Raw genomic sequence first — 19,830 nt, 5'->3', positions numbered from 1 at the left:
TTGTAGAATATTAGAAAAAGTAAGTAGAAAATCAAATTTAAATTACCTTTTTCTAGATTTGTCACTTACACCTCTAATTTTACATGCTGCAAACATATCCTGCCTGTTATGTTCCAATCTTTTATTTCGATTGTGATCAAACAAAAGATTATATGCTTTCAACCATAAGTTCATGAAGCAAAAGGAATAATGAAAGGGTGGCAAAGAAGCCACAACTGTTCAGCAAAAATGCTTTCAGATCTAGATATCATCGAACTCATAAATCATAATCAATGTCAAACACATGCAGTAAGATTCAATTTTGTTGTATCAAAGCACAAACAACTTAGGGAAATATAGGCATGTAGTACACAATTTGACACTGAATGCGCTGAAATTCACGTCTAAAATTAAACTGCAATAACTTACGAGGCTTCAGTAGTAGGTTGGTTGACTCCGAACTTCACTAACAACTTGCTCAGAGAGTCTGGTGAGCTAACCTGGTACTTCACTTCTCCGCCTGGAAGGAGAAAGACTTCAGCCAATTCAAGCTTATCAGAAGTAAGACTCGTGCTGTCCATTGTCTTGCTGAGCACCTTTAGCGCCAGCTGGACCGCCTCTTCTCTTGTGATGTCATCCTTGTAATCCTGCTTCAACATTGACTGTGCTGCTTGGTTGTTTGCTCCAACAGCTGCAGCCTTCCAACCGCTATAGTTGCCACTAGGATCGCTCATGTAAAGCTGGAAACCAAAGTTTTTGTCCCACCCAGCAAAGAGAAAAGAAACACCAAAGGGACGGAGTCCGCCGAACTGTGTGTAACCCTGCTTGGTATCACAGAGAGACTGTACAAGCTGTTCAACAGGCATTGGTTCCTGGTATGCAAAAGTGTAGCGCTGAGCTTGAACTCTAGCTGTGTTGATAAGAATGTTGGCATCAGACATGATGCCAGCCACAGCGCATGCTACATGGTCATCGATCTTGTACATCTTTTCAGTTGATGTTGAAGTCTGAAGGAGTTTAGAAGTAACCTTCTTTTCACCAACCAAGACAACCCCATCTTTTGACAATATCCCAATTGCACTTCCTGCATTTCCAATGGCCTCCATTGCATACTCTACTTGGTAAAGACGACCTTCTGGAGAGAAGATCGTTGTGCGGCTATCATATCTTCGAGACATTTCACACTGAAAATGGAAAAGACAGGGTCAAGTCAGCTAGAAAAGATAAAAAGATGTGCATGCAGTTGCACACATGCATCCCCCAAAGTATACCTCAAAGGCTCAATGTGATCAATGAGATATAACAGAACATGTATGATACAAATAGACTAAGTCATTTCCTTTCAAAATGAAATCTAAGTGCTCACTGCTCAGCATACTGATAAAACCTCCGAGTGTTGATAGAAAATCATGCCAAGCAGACACATTAGAGAACAATGTTCATTTAACTACACTGGCCAATCATTAGCATTTGGTTCTCTATTACTTATCATCACAAAAGCAATTGAGGGATCTATAAAAAAACACAATACTTCTAAGAATTTGGTTTGGAATTACTAAAAACCATGGCAGATGCTATCAAACTAACTCTTTTTTACTCTGTAATTAAAACAATGCACTAATGAGCCAACTTTAGAATTTTAGAATCAAGAATAAACAAAAAAAGGCAACATTAATACACTTTTGTGGTAGGCAAACACGAAAAGTTCCAAATTCACTGAAATATCCTAAAAGAATGATAAAGAATTATAACCAAGTTAATTGAAAAGAAATTTCACTGTGAAAAACTGATTTAATCTGCCAACATAAGCACAGTATGGCAGGAATGGGCATCAAATAAGCTAAATGTGAACTAAATGAAACTAACTTCCAAGGTATGATAATTAAATCAGAATAAGCACTCTTAAATACATACAAAATACAAATTATCCAATAAATTATGCCGTTCTCATTCGCTATTATTGCAGAATGGCAATGAAACAAAACCTACTACCTAAACACGTGAAGACTGGAGACCGAACTCTAGGGTTAATCTGCTCTGATTTTATTATAATTAAATTTATCAAAATACGCTCTCAAACATTAGTAATAACAGTAAATAAAACAAGAAATAAACAAAGTTAATTGAATTTAAGAATGAGAAGTATAGTGGAAAAATTAGGGATTTGAAATTAGTAAATTGGTTCAATTAGAGTAATATTGATTACAGAGGTAATGCTATGCTTTGATTTACCCGATATTATCAGATTCTGTAATGAGGACGAAATTGCTAGCTCCGGCGAGAGTTGATAACCGATTGAGACTGAGATGAGTGAAGGGAGTTTTCGTTTTGGATTCTGAAATATTTTTCTTGTCTTTTTGGACAAGTTTTCTATCGTTCTGATTGAGACGACACGTCGTTTAGCCAATCCTCTTTTTTTTTTCTCCTTAAAAACATTTGATGTTTGTTTCAAAAAAAAAAAAACATTTGATGTTTCGGGCTAATTACGAATTGGGCACGTTAGTTTATTCAATAGATAACTTACCCAATTATTTATTTATTTTTTTGAGAGAACTTACCTAGGCCAGGGGTGTAAACGAGTCGGGCTACTCGCGAGTTGCTCGAGGTCGACTCAAAAAAGAACTCGAAACTGGCTCGAAAAATTCGAGCCAAACTCGAGTATGAATCAAGAAGGCTCGTAAGGCTCGCAACCCTAAAGAGGTCAAACCGGTCTAAATGAGTCTCACACATACAATATTAAAATTAATTTTTTTATTATATTGGTTTTTTATATCTTTTAATTTAAGTGTATATCCTTTTTAATTATTAAATGCTATATTTAATAGCAAAAAATTTAAAATACATTAAATAATACAAAAATTTGTATTGATTTGAGTCGAGCTCGAATAACTCGTTATTGGTAGGGTTTGAGCTTTAAAATTTAGACTCATTCGAGCTCAAGTATAAAACATTCGAGCTCGAACTCAAATTTTGCCTAACTTGAATTTGGCCCAGTCTGTTTTGTTTTTCGTCGATCCCGACCCTAAACTTGCCCGATAAATATACTGTATAATAATTAACCAAACTTTACAAATTTGAGCGTGCATCAAATTTAATAGAGCTGGTGAAGTGGGTGGAGAGTTGACAAGTTATTCAGCTCAATTTACCAACGAATTTATGTCTATCGTAAAATCTATCGATAAAAAAACTGTTTTTTAGTAGTGTGATTTATTGTCAACTCTTTTCATTATCAACTCTCAAAGAATAAACATATTTGATAACTTTAACCATGTTGTTTTATAAAAGTAGGAGGGAAGCAATGGGGGTTGGTCCAAGTGGTAAGCGGCTTGGTATCGCTTAAGCAAGGTCTCGGGTTCGAGTCCTTGTGAATGCAGAAAATTCCCACTGGCAGACTCACCCACCATGCCAGGTGCGCGACGCGGGTCGGATCCGGATTAGTCAGGGCGAAGCCTTGGAAACCGGATGGGCTTACCAAAAAAAAAAAAAAAAGTAGGAGGGGCAATTGTTTATAAAGGTCGTTACACTTTCAGATTATTTGATTTTTATCATGAAATTCTTTTAATTTATTTTATTTTGATAATTAAATTTAAATTTTATTTCAACAATACAAAATCATGGTCACTATAATATAAGGGCATCTCCAACCCAAAACCTATTTTTAAGTTTCAATTTACCCATTTTTAGGTTTGCTACAGTGTTTTTACTCCAATCCATTACCCCATTTTTCACACCAAAAGAATATTCTCTATATATTCTCTTTTATATTTAATACTACTACATTTAACCATTTACCATTTCACATCTATATTTATATTTTAAACATATACATCCTCATCTATTCATTTATTTAATAATGCTTAAATAATATTAAATTAAATATTAATTTTTTTAATATTATTTAATGTCCAATTATAAAAAATAAAATAAATAATAATTAAAATTGAAACAAAATAAAATTATAATTATAATAACACATTATATTAAAATATTAATAATAAAATAACACATTACATTCAAGGATTAGTTTAATTAAATAATTTTAATGTTTAATGTTTAATGTTGTTTATTAACTATTATGTTAATTTCCGTTCTAGGATTAGTTTAATTATAATATTTATCTACCGGCTTTAATGTTTAATATAATGTAATGTTTATGTTTAATGTAACGTAATTTTTATGTTTAAATAAAAAATATGTTGTTTAAATTTTATGTATTTAATTTAAAGAATTTATTTTATTTATTTTATTTTTACCTATAAAAATAATTTGGATTACATTATTAAAAATTTAATTGGTATTTAATGAAAAGTTGGACCAAAATGAACATTTGCAAAGTTAGCTATATAAATTGTAATTAAAAAATAAATATCCAATTAACCAAAAAATGGGTTTGTGTGAATAGTGCATACCAAGAAGTGGGTTGTTACTATTCACAAACAAAGAAATGGGGTGGGAAGTAGGTATGGGTTGGAGTTGAAAATCATGACCCAAACCCAAAAATAGGTATGGGTTGGAGATGGTCTAAACGTCTAGTTTATTCTTTACTGGTTATGTGTCTATATAAAATATCTAAATATAAGTTTAACATAAATAGTTAAACATTGTTGACCGTATATGTATATTTTATTTTGAAAATAAGACAATTTCTCTTGTCAAAATAAAATTAAAATTTATTTGTTAAAATCAATAAATCAAATTTTTACTATCAAAATACAATAATTTAAAAGTTCAATAATTTTCATAATCAATTATCATATATTAGAACTTCTAATATAAATAAATGATTCTATCAGCTTAAATTTGAAACAGCTAAATTTGTAGAAAATTCAAAAAATGAATTATGCAGAACCAGGTGGACGTGTTAAAAAATTTGCGACACTATCCGTAGATCTTCTTTCGTAATTTTAAACAAAAAAAAAAATTTACTCATCTCAACATAGTTATTCATTTTTTTTATTATAATATAGTTTAAAGATTTTTAAATTGGATAAATTGGAGTATTAAAAAGAATAAAGCGGACAACTCTATTCGAACAGAAAAAGTACAAATTTTAATAGTAAAACATAACCATCCCGAGTTATATCAAAATATACTTGTATTACCATTAAATGATTCTACAAAGTTGATTAAAGAACACAAATTATTGACCAATTTATGAGAATATAATGAAATGGGTGACGAAAAAATCAAATGAAAATAAAGAAATGTTTGAAGGGGGGAAAGAGTTTGATCAACGAACATGAGTCAAATATGCCAATACTTTCAAACTTCAATTACACGTTGCTTTGAATATGTAATCCTTCAAACATTCTTATTAAGAGGAGAAATAGTTTGATCAAACTCACCTTCAATTACACCTTAAGTCAATTGTTTTCTCTCCGACCTTAAGCTTCAATTACTAGAAACTCATTTTATATTCCTTTTTTTATATAGAAGAAAAAAATCATGATGATATTTCAAAATTTCTTCCATTGACTAGCAAACTTTTTTGCACAAAATATGGATGTGCTCCCTATAGGTGTATCCATGAGCAGACCTATATAGAAGGGTAAGATCGGCAATTATTTAATTTACTATTTCGGTTTATAATATTTATCGCTTTGAACTATTTAGACTAAAAGGATAATTGATGTATCTTGATTTTTATACATTTTTAAATTTAATTTTTTTTTAGATTCATTACATTATTTATTGATAGAAATAATGCCCTTTCATATTTTCTATAATATTTGTTTTGAATATAAATTAATTTATAATAAAAGTAATTTAAAATATTAAGTTAAATCTTATTTTATCCCTTGAATCCTTTATTATTTTTATTGTTTAAAAATAAGTATTTTAAAATATAAAACTATTAAATTAAATTGTCATAATTTTTTTATTAATTCTTTTCATCAATAAAATTAATGAATATACTAATTAATTTATTAAATTAAATGTCATAATTCTTTTAATAAAATATATTACTTAATTTTGTCTGCAAGCACATGTGCGTTACATTGAGATTCTCTAAGCTCGAAGTAACATTTTCATATCATTTTAAATACAAAAGGTTTTAACTATGTAAAGAAAACATTCTGTGTTTTATAATTTAGTCCACTTAATTTCGGAATTTTCTTTTGATACCAAAGCAAATACAATAAAAAAATTAAGTTTATTAAATAACAATTCCATAGTTTGAATTTTAAAATATTTAATGTGGAAAATAATGATACTATCAATTATTCATTGCCAGAATTTGATGGGAAAAAATAGAGTAGGGAATAAATAAATAGAAATGTCAGGTGATATAAATGAGCACGGCATGGTAGGTGAAATTGGTTCTGGTGTCTCTCTGCTCTGATGGATTGTTTTCTTTTTTTGTATTTCCTCAAAATTTTGACTAAAAGACACAGTGGTCCCTTTAAATAAGCAGAAACACTTCTAGACATCTTTATTAATGCAAATGGTATCACCACAGTACATTTTAAAATCACATATATAAAACAATTAAATGCCCCTCAAATAATATAAGTTGGACAATAAATTTTTAGGTCGTGAGTTCAATTTCTCCTACAAACATTTCTCCTTTTTTTATCACAAAGAATGTCTCTTTGCTGTTCATTTGATTTATTACATGAGTCCATCCTAAATTTTTTAAATTGAATTATAATATCTTTATCATAAAAATACGTTTTACTAGTCATTTTAAATGTAACTCAAATGCTAATAAATTATATTTATAATCATTAAAACTACCGTCTATTTCGTACAAATATGAAAGTATAAATTCAATAAGTAATAGAAACTCAAAGACAAATATTGAATTGTAACTATTTAACCTATTGGATTTTTGCCCGTCTAACTAATGTTGATTTATTAAATTTGATATGACCTCAAATAGTGTTATATATGTTACTTATGATTGGATTTGGATTATATTTTAGATACCGATTGAAATAATTCGGTTTGATCCAACATAAATTCAATATATGGACAAAGCTTGAATAAAAAAAGTTGGCTTAATACATCATTTGACCCCTAAACTATACACTTTTATTCTCTGAGACTCTTAAACTAATCTGATATTCTATTAGACCTCTTAATTTTATTTTTTGTTCTATTTAACCCGTCAACTGAATTTTTTTTGCCTATCTGACCTTTTTCCTTTAACGTGGCAAAAGTGCATGTTTCAAACGCTTTGAAGCGCGTGAAGAATAATTAAAATGCATAAATTGTTTTATTGAACCCCCGAACTACACTATTTTATTCTATTCCCTGAACATATTTTATTTTCCTATTACACCTTCAAACTTTTAATTTTTATCTATTTAACCTTCTCGAAAATATAATTATTTAATTTTTTTTCCATTTAATCTTCTAGAAAAATAAAAAATATTGGAATTTAGTCAAATAATTACATAATATAACTTCTTGTACATGTAAATATTTGTTTACATTTCAATAATGATAAATGAGGTTTGTCTATTTTTAGCGATATTATAAAGTATATAAATTTACTATGTTGTGATAATATTAAAAAAAGACTAAATTTTTTAAAAAATTATAATTTTTAGCGTGTTTCACGAATTTCCAATTTTTAAATTTTTAATACACCAGCTTTTAATTTTTTGCAATTTCAGACTTTTCAAATCAATTTTGAATTTTAAAAATTTGTGTTAAAATTGGAAAACACGCTAAATTTCATGATTTCTAAAGCCTTAAATGATTTTTTCAAATAATATGTAAAGTACATCACTTTTTATTTTAAATTAAAAAAATATTTAGGCTTAATATATTTTTGACCTCTAAACTTTACCCTTTTATTCCCTATGACCTCTAAACTATTTTAGTGTTCCATTTGACCTCTTAACTATTTTTTTTTTTATTCTATTTAACCTCATGTCAGCAAAGCCATGTCAGCAATTTTATCCACATCATCGCGCGTGGTGTGCACATTCCGAATGAGGAGTTAAATAGAACAAAAAAAAAGGAGTTAAGAGGTTCAAAAGAAGACGAAATTAGTTTAGAGGTCGCAGAGAATAAAATGGTATAATTTAGGGGTCAAATAATGTATTAAGCCAAAAAAGTTTGAGCCGGTTTGATCTAAACCGAACTTAAATTTGTAGATAAACTTGGTTGAGTCTGTCCTAAATATGCTCAAACTCATCCTGTTATTAAACTTACCTTGAATTGAATCAATTCATCGATTATTGAAATTGAATCTTTAAAAATATTCAAACTAAAATATCAATAATGTTGATGATATTGAATCAGAGACTCAGAAATTTTTCATAAACTGGATAAAAATATAAAGTTATATTATATAGTAATAATTTTATAAAGATTGACAAATAAAACCCAGACCCGAACTCACCTAGCAAGAGAAGATGCCAATGCCAAGGGCACATCAAAATGGCGCCGGAATGACTTGCAGACGACCCTACCCTCTTTTATAACCCACCAAAAGATAGATTAAGGGCAGCCTGTCCTTAATCCCAAAAGTAACTTTTCAACTAATTTTCCTTTTTTTCCAGTTGAAGAAAAAGTAAATTTCCTTTTTATTGTCACTCCTCCTATCACTTTAATACGTCACTAGTAAAATCTAAGCAGTAATTATTTTTTGTAATATTAATAATACAATAATAATATACTTTTGAAAAGAAACCTTTGTCCATCTTGAAGTCCCCTGACACGTGACAGCTCATAATCAGCATGGCAATTTCGTAGATAATCTGAAACTCCATGCCCTTTTTCAGAAATGTTAAACTCACTCACTATCCACAGTGACTCACTCAACCAACTAAACAAGAAGCTTAAGCTAACTTAGAATCCTTCGCGGTTTTTATCCCCCTCTCTCTCTACAAAAATCTGCATATCTATTTATCTAAACGTCGTCGCTTAATTAACTTGAAGCTTTGAAGCGGTTTCCCGGCATCGGAAAACCACTCATTATCTCAGCTCTCATGTTTTCCTAGTTTAAAAATGGGATGCGTTCATGGCAAGGCCACAACTTCCGGAGACCGACGACGGAGTCGTTCATCCGCCGCAGGATCTTCAAATCGTGACCGGAGCTCCGATGAACCTTCTGTTACAGTTAATGAGTCTGTTAATGCTGTTACAAGGACTAAGAAGGAAAGGCAGAGAGCTAAAACCGCCGGTGATTTACACGTGGAGGTTTTCCCGGCGGATAAACGGATTCCAAGGTCGCAATCGCCGGCGGCTACTCTTAGATATGAGCAGGGATGGCCGTCTTGGTTAATGGCGGTCGCCGGTGACGCCATCGGTGATTGGACTCCTCGGCGAGCTAACACCTTTGAGAAGCTTGAGAAAGTAAATAATTATGCTCCTTTTCATTTAAAATGATTATTATTTGTGACATTTGATATGACGTGGCAGCTTTTAATTAATACTGATGAGTTGTTAATTTGGTGATTAGATTGGGCAAGGTACGTATAGCAATGTATACAAGGCAAGGGATCTAATAACAGGAAAGATTGTGGCTTTAAAAAAAGTAAGATTTGATAATTTAGAGCCCGAGAGTGTTAAATTTATGGCCAGAGAGATTCTTGTTTTGAGAAGATTAGATCATCCTAATGTGCTTAAGCTTGAAGGTTTGGTTACTTCAAGAATGTCTTGTAGTCTTTATTTGGTTTTTGAGTATATGGATCATGATCTCTCAGGACTCGCTGCTCGCCAAGGAGTCAAGTTTAGTGAGGCTCAGGTACACTCTAATTCATGCTTTTCTGGATTAGATTCGGGTTCATTGAGTAAAGTAGAATTATTTGTGGTATTTGTGTTGTTGGGGAGTTAGTTTGGTGGTGTGGTGTGGATGGGTTCGTTCAGTTCGGGTATGTGTTTCTCAAGGTTGTTTCTTTAGCTTTTGGATGTTTAGTGCATTTTACTCTTTGATTACCCAAGCAGAATTATGTGGCTATGTCTATGTTTTTAGTTCAATTGCTGAAGTTCTTCGGTGTTATTACAAATACGAAGAATTTTCTACAGTAATTGGGCCCCATGTCTAGTAGTGTTTGTATTGACAGTTTTGTGGATTTTGTGCGCTATGATGTATGGAGCTTTCATATTTTTGTGTGATGTTTTGTATTGTTTTGTGGCTGAAAATTCACCGAAATTTCATAGCTTACATCATAACATGTGGAATCATAGCAATTACAGACATCCTTTGTTGTCTCTTTATATTTATATTTAAAGTAAATGTACCTTGTCTCTTTTGCCTTTTCCTAATCAACTTTTTGAATGTGCACAGATTCACAGAAAGATATAAATTAACTTCATAATTATTAATTTCTATGGCCTGAAATAGCTTTATGAGATTCACTTGATTAAATATGTTTTACATTATGTTAGTTCAATTGAAGTTTTTATTTTGCAAGATAAGCGGAACAGGAAATATAAGCTATCATATATATTTACTTGACATTCAGGCAATGTCACAGCTAGACCAAACTATTAGTCCAGAACCTTATTAGTTCTATTAATTAATTATCTATAATAACTTAACGAGATAGTTACTCAATCAGTCAGGCTGAATTATCTTTTCTATTTTTCATTAAAAGACAGGCATTTTAAATGTTGCGGATAAAAAATCTAATAGCTTTCCTACTTTTTACTGCTGTTTATGCTCTTAGAAGTCCCAGTGCGCTTTTTATGAGCAGTGCTGTGGGATTAATGCGTGGTTTAGTTGAACTAAGAAGCCTTTGGAGGCATAAGAGAGAAACTTTTAGTGTTTTATTTAGAACGAATTAAGTGATTATCTCGCACAATTCTCTAGTTCATACTACAAAGTTGCAACTGTATTTAGTCTCTGCTTCCAAGAGGCCAAAGTGTTGTTTTCCCTTCAGATTAACAGTTAAACTAGGAACTGTTTAGTCTGCGAGAGAGGTGATATTGTTATAGCATTGAAGTCCCCTTTTCATATACTCCATAATCTTAATGCATATTAAAAATATAGTTTTGACTGCATGTGGAGCATATATTGTTTGATATATTGTATTTGGAATTCTCAACTATGCAAAGCCTGACTAGTGTCTTGCTGAAAAGAAAATAATCTCTTTCATATTAGTTCTTCTTAAGGTATAGTAGTACCTTTTTATTTAACTTTTCTCTGTGCCCTTCAGTGTTCTGGCTGACTGATATACGGTTTTTGCTATGTTCTTCTTTGTAGGTCAAGTGCTACATGAAGCAATTGCTAGCTGGCATTGAGCACTGCCACCGTCAAGGTGTCTTGCATCGGGACATCAAGGGTTCCAATCTGCTTATTGATAATGAAGGGGTTCTAAAAATTGCTGATTTTGGACTGGCGACTTTCTTTGATCCTGATCGAAAAGTTCCCATGACCAGTCGAGTTGTGACCCTTTGGTACCGTCCTCCTGAGCTTCTTCTGGGAGCTACCTATTATAGTGTTGGTGTTGACCTTTGGAGTGCTGGCTGCATTTTGGCAGAGCTACTTGCTGGGAAGCCAATAATGCCTGGTCGTACAGAGGTACTGTTCTGTTAATGTTTAGCAGGTTTAATGATCTCTTTACAGATCATTCCTTGTGCTGAAATGATGATGTGGTACTGCTAAGGTCCTTTGTCCACGATGAGTCTTGACTACACATGGTCATGATTTGATTAATATGCTCTAAGAAATCTGTGATCAATCTCATGAAATTCTCCTGATAAAATTTCCACTTGCTGGAATATTTTAAAGATTGAAATTTTCTAGGAAACTCATGCTGATGCAACAAAATTAATATCTTGCTTTCTATTTGATTTTTTGCAGCATTATCCTATTTGTCTTTTTTTCATGCCATTTCTGTCTAAGCAAGTTCATTGTTGACTTTCTGTTCATTTATTTTCGTGCTCAGGTTGAACAACTTCACAAGATATTTAAGTTATGCGGCTCCCCATCCGAGGAATACTGGAAGAAATCGAAACTTCCTAATGCAACGCTGTTTAAACCTCAGCAGCCGTATAAACGCTGTTTATCAGAAACCTTCAAGGATTTTCCTCCTTCTTCACTACCTCTGATGGAAAGTCTTCTTTCAATTGATCCCGATAATCGTGGCACTGCCACTTCAGCTCTAAATAGAGAAGTAAGTGATGTTGACCAAGAAAAATGGACAAAACTAATTGCTTACTATTTTTATACAAAGGAACATTTACGTGCTTGCTACCAAGTATGATGTTTGTGTTTTCTGGTCAAAATCGGCTTAATGTAGCTGTCCTCAAACTAGCATGTCAATTGACATTCAACGGTTTGTGAGTGTAACTATGTAATTGGTTTTCTGAATTCAGTTCTTTACTACTGAGCCTCTTGCTTGTGAGCCATCAAGTTTACCCAAGTATCCTCCTAGTAAAGAAATGGATGTGAAGTTGAGAGAAGAGGAAGCAAGAAGGTTTGCTTATTCTTTCCTCACTTCTAGTCTATTTGTTATTGGATTCATCTCAATTACTTGCTGACAGTTAATACTAATTTTATTTTGTACCTCAGGCAAAAAGGCCTAAGCGGAAAATCAAATGCTGTTGATGGTGCTAGAAGAGTTAGAACTCGCGATCGGGTTGGTAGGGCCGTTCCAGCCCCAGAAGCCAATGCAGAAATGTCATCAAATTTAGATGTATGTAAACTACAACTTTATTCAATGACCGGATAGATAAGTTGTTTCTCACATTATTTATTAATCGTCCTAGATAATAACCAAACGAAGAGTAAAATTTTGTCATTTTACATTCTTTACTACCGGAAAGGGTTCATTTAGGAAATTAGTAGCCCCTAGGGTATAGATTCGCCGCAACTATCAGTAGTGATGCCTCATCTTTGACAATCATACTGTAGTCTAATTGGTCTATCAAGTTGCTACTCTTTTCACCATCCTTACCAAAAGTGTTGAATCATGGATTCAAAGGGATTTAGTCATCAGGACATCGTAATTTTTCACCTGATCATTATAGGCTAGTTAGTATGTGAGAGAGAATTGGTCTGTCCTAGCATTATTATCTTTTGATGTATAGCATTACATTTATACTCTATGCCTGCAATTTTACATGTAAACGTTGACTTAAATTTCCATACATTGCAGAGATTGAGAGTGATGGCTCAAGGAAACCCTAAGAGCAAGAGTGAGAAATTTCCACCACCTCATCAGGATGCAGCAGTCGGACATCATATAGATTCATCACATAAAGGCCCTGTATCATTTGGTGCAACTGATACTTCTTTTAACTCGTCTATATTCGATTCAAAATCTTCATCATCCATTAAAAGTGCGGAGGCTGTCGGGGGCCCTTCCGGAAGAAGAAAAAACAATAAGGAAGATCCCAAGATGGCTCCATCGCGGAAGTTCATCCGTCAATTTAATCAGTCCTCAATAGGACTATCATTGGATCTGTTATTCAAGGGTAAATCTGAGGTTTTTGGCAGCCGGAGGTAGAGAAAGAAGTTGTTATGTTGCAAATTTTTTTCTTCAATTAGATGCTCAATTTTCGTGGTGGGGCTTCAATATTTTTGGTTATTTCCCATATTTAATTATTGTTCTCATTTATTATATAAATATTGGGTGTATAATCCACGCAACAGAGGTCCCAGTGACTGTGTATAATCTGCCACTTCTCTTGTACAGCTATTTTAAGAAGCAAGTGCTTCTTCAAGTCAGAATGAAAGTGGTTTTGCTCCAACATGTTGCGTGTTCGTCAAGTTATCTGTCTTTTTAATTATTATTTTTCATAAATGATATCTAGTGTTCGGTTTTCATATTAGGAGTAGGGCTGTGCACGAACCGAACAAGACTGGGAAACTGAATTGAACCGAATGGAAATTCGTTATTTGGTTCGGTTATTCGGTAAAAATAATTTGATTTGTTTCTAGGCTTAATTACTTAAAAACCACCCACCTTGTAATTTTTTTTCATTTATACCATGATTTAGGAAAATTTTCAATTGTACCATATTTTTGATTTTTATGTTTCATCTCTACCCTCATGAGTTGAATTGACTTTTTTTTTTTGAAAAAAAAGTTTAAATTAGTCCTTCATTTTTAACTTATATTCTAATAAAACGTTAACGATAATCATTTATGTATCTTGTTTTTAATATTTTCCTCTTTAAATTAATAAAATTATTAAAAAAATTACTCTTGAGGTACAAACGAAACATAAAAATCAAAAATAAGGTACAAATGAAAATTTTCCTAGGTCGTGGTATAAATGAAAAAAAGTTATAAGGTGGGTGGTTTTTAAGTAATTAGGCCTTGTTTCTATTTAGGTAAAGTTTAGTGTTCGGTTTTTTGTTTGATTTGGACATTTTGAAAACTGAAAAAACAAACAAACCGAACTACAATATAAAAAAATATAAAAAATAAAAATAATAATAAATATTACTACATTATGTTCCTGATTCTTTTAGAAATATTATGTTTTTTATTTTAGTATAAAAAATAATATTAAAGACTTTTTTTTTATAATTAGGGAAAGAGGGAGTGTTTGTGGGAGAAATCGACCTAGCAGATCGCTGCTCAATGCTTATACCATTTGAGTTATAACTCATTGGTAACATTAAACACTTAAAAAATAAGAAGGTTGAAAAATGATCATTATATATAGTTCGCATCTCTTACAAGCAACTTATGTATTTCGGATCTTGATAATAACTCTAACATCTTTTTTTTATGAATAACTCTAACATCTTAAAAACAGAAAATTATATAGGCTAACCTTGTGTCATGTCATTCGTGCAAGTAGGGATTAGCATTCGGTCGAAACAGAACCGACCACCCTTTAACCGAATTAACCGTTCCGAATAGCCAAAATTAAAATGACCGAATAAGATGTTTAAAACCGAACTAACCGAATAGTCAAAACGAAACCAACTACCATTAACCGAATTAACCGTTCCAAATAGCCAAAATCAAAATGACCGAATAAGAAGTTTAAAATCGAACCGACCGAATAGGTCAGTTAATTCGGTCGGTTAAAACCGACAAAACTGCGAGAAAAAAATTCAAAAATTTGGTTATTTTGGTCAGTTCGGATAATTTATTTATAATTCAAACCGAACTGATAACTGAAAAAACGAATTTTTTTAATTTTAAAACTGAATTGACCGAACTAACTACTTTAATCAAATCAAATCTACCGAAATTCATCGCTTTGGTCGGTTAATTCGGCCAATCGATTTTTTTTATCACCCTACGTGCAACAAACCAATAGTGCATTAGTATATGAAATATTTAATAAATAAAAAATTGATTATAAATTTTTATAATTTCAAATGCTAATTAATTTGTTGTAAATTACAATATAACACAACTATTATGTAGGATAAATTCTCTTTAAAAACTTATCAAAGAACACAAAAAACATAAACAGTATTAAATTAAAATGTAAACAAATTAGAGAAAATTAGGGAATTACATAAAGGCTTAATTACTTAAAAAAACCCCACCTTTAATCTTTATCTCGTTTATACCCTGACCTAGAAAAACTGTCATATATACCCTTGACGTTGTCATTATGTTTCGCCTCTACCCCAAATTTCAAAAAAAAGATGATTTCCTAAAAACAACTAAATTTAAGGGTTATTTTATACCTTTTTCTATTAAAAAATGTACAAAATAATACTTCATCTTTAAAAACGTTTAAATAAATCCTAAAATTAATTAATTTTTTTAATTTAAATAAAATAAATAAATAAAATAAAATATTTTTATTAAGTCCTATTAATAACCGTACTTCTATTTAGAAAACCCCTAATATTTTTTTTTTATTTTTACGGAAATAAGCTCCTTCCTCCATGGACTCCTCCATCCATGGAGGAAGGAGCTGCTCCTTCCTCCATGTGAGGAAGGAGCTCGCACTGCTCCTTCCTCACATGGAGGAAGGAGCAGCGTGCTCCTTCCTCCATGAGGAAGGAGCAGCGTGCTCCTTCCTCCATGAGGAAGGAGCAGCGTCCTCCTTCCTCACATGGAGGAAGGAGCAGCGTGCTCCTTCCTCCATGAGGAAGGAGCAGCGTGCTCCTTCCTCCATGAGGAAGGAGCAGCGTCCTCCTTCCTCCATGAGGAAGGAGCAGCGTCCTCCTTCCTCATGGAGGAAAGAGCTACGAGCTCCTTCCTTCCATGGAAGGAAGGAGAAGCTCAGGAGGAGCTATTTTTTTTTCAATTTTTAAAAAAAAAATTAAAAATAGATTTTAAAATTAAAGTACGGTATTATATTGAAATTAATTAGTCTGATGTAAAAAAATTTACGGTTTTTTATATTTAACAAATTATTGATAACTAATATAAATTAAATTATTATTATTAGTTGAATTTTTTAAAGAAGAAAGTGTTTTTGTATAATTAATAACATTGACGTGTAATTAGAATATATGCTAAAAATGAAGGATTATTTTAAACTCTTTTTCAAATGAAAAGAGGTCAATTTAATACCTCGAGGGTAGAGGCGAAACATAATGACAACGTCAAGGGTATATGTGACAGTTTTTCTAGGTCAGGGTATAAACGAAATAAAAATTAAAGGTGGGGGTTCTTTAAGTAATTAAGCCTTACATAAATAAGTAAAATAATAGCAAATACCTACCGCAATTTGTGGACTTAACTTTCATACCTAACCGCCTCAGCCAATTACTTTTATACCCTGATTTATTTATTTTTATACCTAAATAATACTCCACGTGTTTTCATTGTAACAAACTTCTTCTTTCTCCTCAAAACTTTCAGCTCATCTTTTCTTTTCTTTTTCAGATCTCAAAATCACGAATTCCCTCTTCAATATTTTGTCAGATTCACTCGATATACTGCTACATTATTCAAATTCATTCATTACGATCATCAATAACTACGAATTCAGCAAAAAAAAAAACGGTAAAAATTTGTTCAATCGATTTGTTTTACAGTTTTAGTATGTTTAATTAGGTTTCGGAGATTTTTCGAACATTAACGCAATAAAATCTATATAACAGTTGCAAACTGTTTCATTCGTTTATTTTTTTATCGTTTTTTATATTATCAGATTCATATAATTTCTGTTTTATTTTATACGTGTTTACAACAGTTGATAACAAGTGCAATGATATGTTTCATGAAAACTGATTTAAATTAAAAACGTATAGATCTGTTGCAAACTGTAAAAACTAAACAAAACAGTTTATAATTATATAAAATAAAATATAGTACAGTTTCTAATAGTATCAAATAAATTATAACAGTTTCAATGTGTATAAACCTAATTTTTAAATAAAATTTAATTTTATATCAAATATTTTTTATATTTTAAAGTTTAAAGCAGTTGCATATGTAATTTACATGTGTTTGCAATAGTTGACATTAGTTTAAATGTTATTTACATGAAAATATATCTATTGTAGGTTTAAATGTTGACATTAGTTTAAATGTTGATTGACATTAGTTTAAATGTTAGTTGATATTATTTAATATTAGTTTAAATGTAAGTTTACACGTGTTTATAATAGTTGACATTAGTTTTAATCAGTATAATTTTGATTTTTTAATTATTTATAGTTTTTTATATTATCAGATTCATACAATTTCTGTTTTATTTTATATGTGTTCACAATAATTGATAACAGATGCAATAATCTAAAAACTAAACAAAACAGTTTATAATTATATAAAATAAAGTATAGTACAGCTTCTAATAGTATCAAATGAATTATAACCTAAGTAGCACGGAAACGGAAACGGGAAACGGAAACGATACGAAACGGACACGGGGAAACGAAAGTTTTTCAAAATGAAGGACACGAAACGTGGGGGAAACGTGTAAATAACAAAAATTTAGGGATATATTTATAAAAATATTATTTAAATATTTATGATAATTAACAAAATAATTCAATTTAATGTACTAAATATTTAAAATTTTATAAATATATAAAAAATATAATACAATTCAACACAAATAAGTATATTTGTTATATTGTGGGCAATGCGAATGTAAAATTTATGGGTAACTAGTTAGATTTTTTTATTTGTGGGTAAGAATTTTAAATTTTTTACAAATTTTAATTTTTATTATTTACAGAAACGGCCCGAAACGTTTCGTACGGGTGTCCACGAGTTTCCGGTTTCCGAAACGGGAAACGCAACTTTATCGAAGTTTCAATGTGTTTAAACCTAATTTCTGAATAAAATTTAATTTTATATAAAATATTTTTAATTATTATAAAGTTTAAAACAGTTGCATATGTAGTTTATATGTGTTTACAATAGTTGATATTAGTTTAAATGTTATTTTAGATGAAAATATATATATTGTTGGTTTAACTGTTGATATTATTTTAAAAGTTAGTTTACATTAGTTTAAATGTTAAATGACGTGCGTTTACAATAGTTGACATTAGTTTTAATCAGTAAAATTTTGATTTTCTAATTGTTTACAATGAGTTACAATCGATTATAACAGTATCTATATTATTTACTATTTTAATTTTTACTTCAGGAATGGAAGATTTACAGATTTTATTACAATATGATGACTGATGGGAAGATGATTCATCTTATTCAAATTATAGAGTATCTGGAATTATATTACCAAAGAATTGTAACTTCACAAATCTTGTTGATATTATAATCTCTACTGAAATGAAGATCCAGCTTAAACAAAATATATTAGTTATTAAGTACAAAATCAGTGATGATCGTCCTCCAATAAGTATTGAAGATGATTCAGGTCTTACATTCTACAAAGAGCTTAAGAGAAAAGATAATGACATCACAAAATATAGAATATGTGTAACATTAGAGAAAAAGAGGAAAAAAGTCTATTCTAGTGAGACATAAAATGCAACTGTAAACCAAGATAACATGGAATTGGTTTTACAAAATAACATGTTGTCTATGGAAGGAGAATTTTCAGCATTAAGAGAGACATCAGAGAATAGCATGAAATGAGTATTACACGAAGAACGAAATGCTAGCTGCTTATGAAGACATAGTCTATCCAATTGCAAACGAAGAAACATGGGATATTCTAATAGAAATAAAAAAATCAAGTTGTTCTAACAACAAAGGGAAAGGTTAAAGCAGGTAGACCAAGAAAAAGAAGGATCAAAGGACCAAATGAAAAGTCAAGCAAAAACAGATGTGGAAGATGTGAAAAATATGGTCATAATAAGAAGACATGTAGAAATCATCCAAAAAATTGATACAATTCTTGTTTTTATTTTTTAATAGTTTTGAACAATTTTAAATAATTTTTTCTTATTGAATTCATTGTAAGACAATTTACATAATAGCTTTGAAAAAGTTACAATCAATTTCTTTATATAATATAATTTTTAGATCAGTTGCAAACTGTATATAACAGTATATAAAACAGTTAAAACTTATAGAACAAATCAAAATGAAAAAGGTTTGTATACTGTTATATACAGTTTGCAGCTATTATAAACAATATTATATACAGTTTGCAATAGTATAGATGTCAGTTTAAAATGAAATATAAATGTTTATATAACAATTGCATACGGTTTACAAAACAATATTTACTAAAATTGTCAAATGTAATAACAGATATAAAGATACAAAATCAAACAATACAAAAATATAAAAATTACGTATTGTCATATAAAACTAAAAATAATTGTTCAACAAAAAAAAAACAACATCAAACAAAGTATTCCAAAACTAACTAATCAGACACATAACCACTGAAATTCTTCCACAAACCATACATGTATAAATTTGTAGCATATCTTCTTAGGTAGAAATCAATCAGTTTCAAACGGATTCTAAAAGCAGTTTCAAACATTTCATAAAAAAATTAAATTAGTTATAAAAACAGTTTAAAATAGTTTACAAAGTTTTCAACAGTTTATAAAGGTTTCAAACAAACAATTTACAACGATTTTTAAAAA

General features: G+C 30.7%; 2 protein-coding genes across 2 annotated transcripts; one reads left to right on the top strand and one right to left on the bottom strand.

Annotated features, from left to right (window-relative positions):
• Positions 1-216: 216 nt before the first annotated feature.
• On the bottom strand, positions 217-2,353 carry LOC126673390 (proteasome subunit alpha type-4-like). Its single transcript, XM_050367520.2, has 2 exons — positions 2,212-2,353; positions 217-1,163 (listed from the first exon to the last, which is right to left on the bottom strand). Exon 2 carries the CDS (start codon positions 1,155-1,157, stop codon positions 405-407), a length of 753 nt encoding a protein of 250 aa, XP_050223477.1. The 5' UTR covers positions 1,158-1,163; positions 2,212-2,353; the 3' UTR covers positions 217-404.
• A 6,410-nt stretch (positions 2,354-8,763) lies between these two features.
• Positions 8,764-13,635, top strand: LOC126673389 (probable serine/threonine-protein kinase At1g54610). Its single transcript, XM_050367519.2, has 7 exons — positions 8,764-9,291; positions 9,398-9,682; positions 11,144-11,461; positions 11,829-12,056; positions 12,259-12,359; positions 12,455-12,578; positions 13,041-13,635. The coding sequence occupies exons 1-7, from the start codon at positions 8,944-8,946 to the stop codon at positions 13,389-13,391; spliced, it is 1,755 nt and encodes a 584-aa protein (XP_050223476.1). The 5' UTR covers positions 8,764-8,943; the 3' UTR covers positions 13,392-13,635.
• The last annotated feature ends 6,195 nt before the right edge of the window (positions 13,636-19,830 follow it).

The sequence above is a fragment of the Mercurialis annua genome, linkage group LG3 (assembly GCF_937616625.2).
Source record: "Mercurialis annua linkage group LG3, ddMerAnnu1.2, whole genome shotgun sequence".
Lineage (NCBI taxonomy): Eukaryota > Viridiplantae > Streptophyta > Magnoliopsida > Malpighiales > Euphorbiaceae > Mercurialis > Mercurialis annua.
The sequence above is the reverse complement of the archived record's forward strand: the minus strand, read 5'-3'. Positions and strand labels throughout refer to the sequence as shown.

Bases quoted from the DNA above. Each gene is read 5' to 3' on its own strand.
- LOC126673389 (XM_050367519.2), top strand. From the start codon at position 8,944: ATGGGATGCGTTCATGGCAAGGCCACAACTTCCGGAGACCGACGACGG. The intron at 11,462-11,828 runs GTACTGTTCTGT...TTTCGTGCTCAG, and splicing joins TAATGCCTGGTCGTACAGAG to GTTGAACAACTTCACAAGAT. The intron at 12,360-12,454 runs GTTTGCTTATTC...TTTGTACCTCAG, and splicing joins AGAGAAGAGGAAGCAAGAAG to GCAAAAAGGCCTAAGCGGAA.
- LOC126673390 (XM_050367520.2), bottom strand. From the start codon at position 1,157: ATGTCTCGAAGATATGATAGCCGCACAACGATCTTCTCTCCAGAAGGT.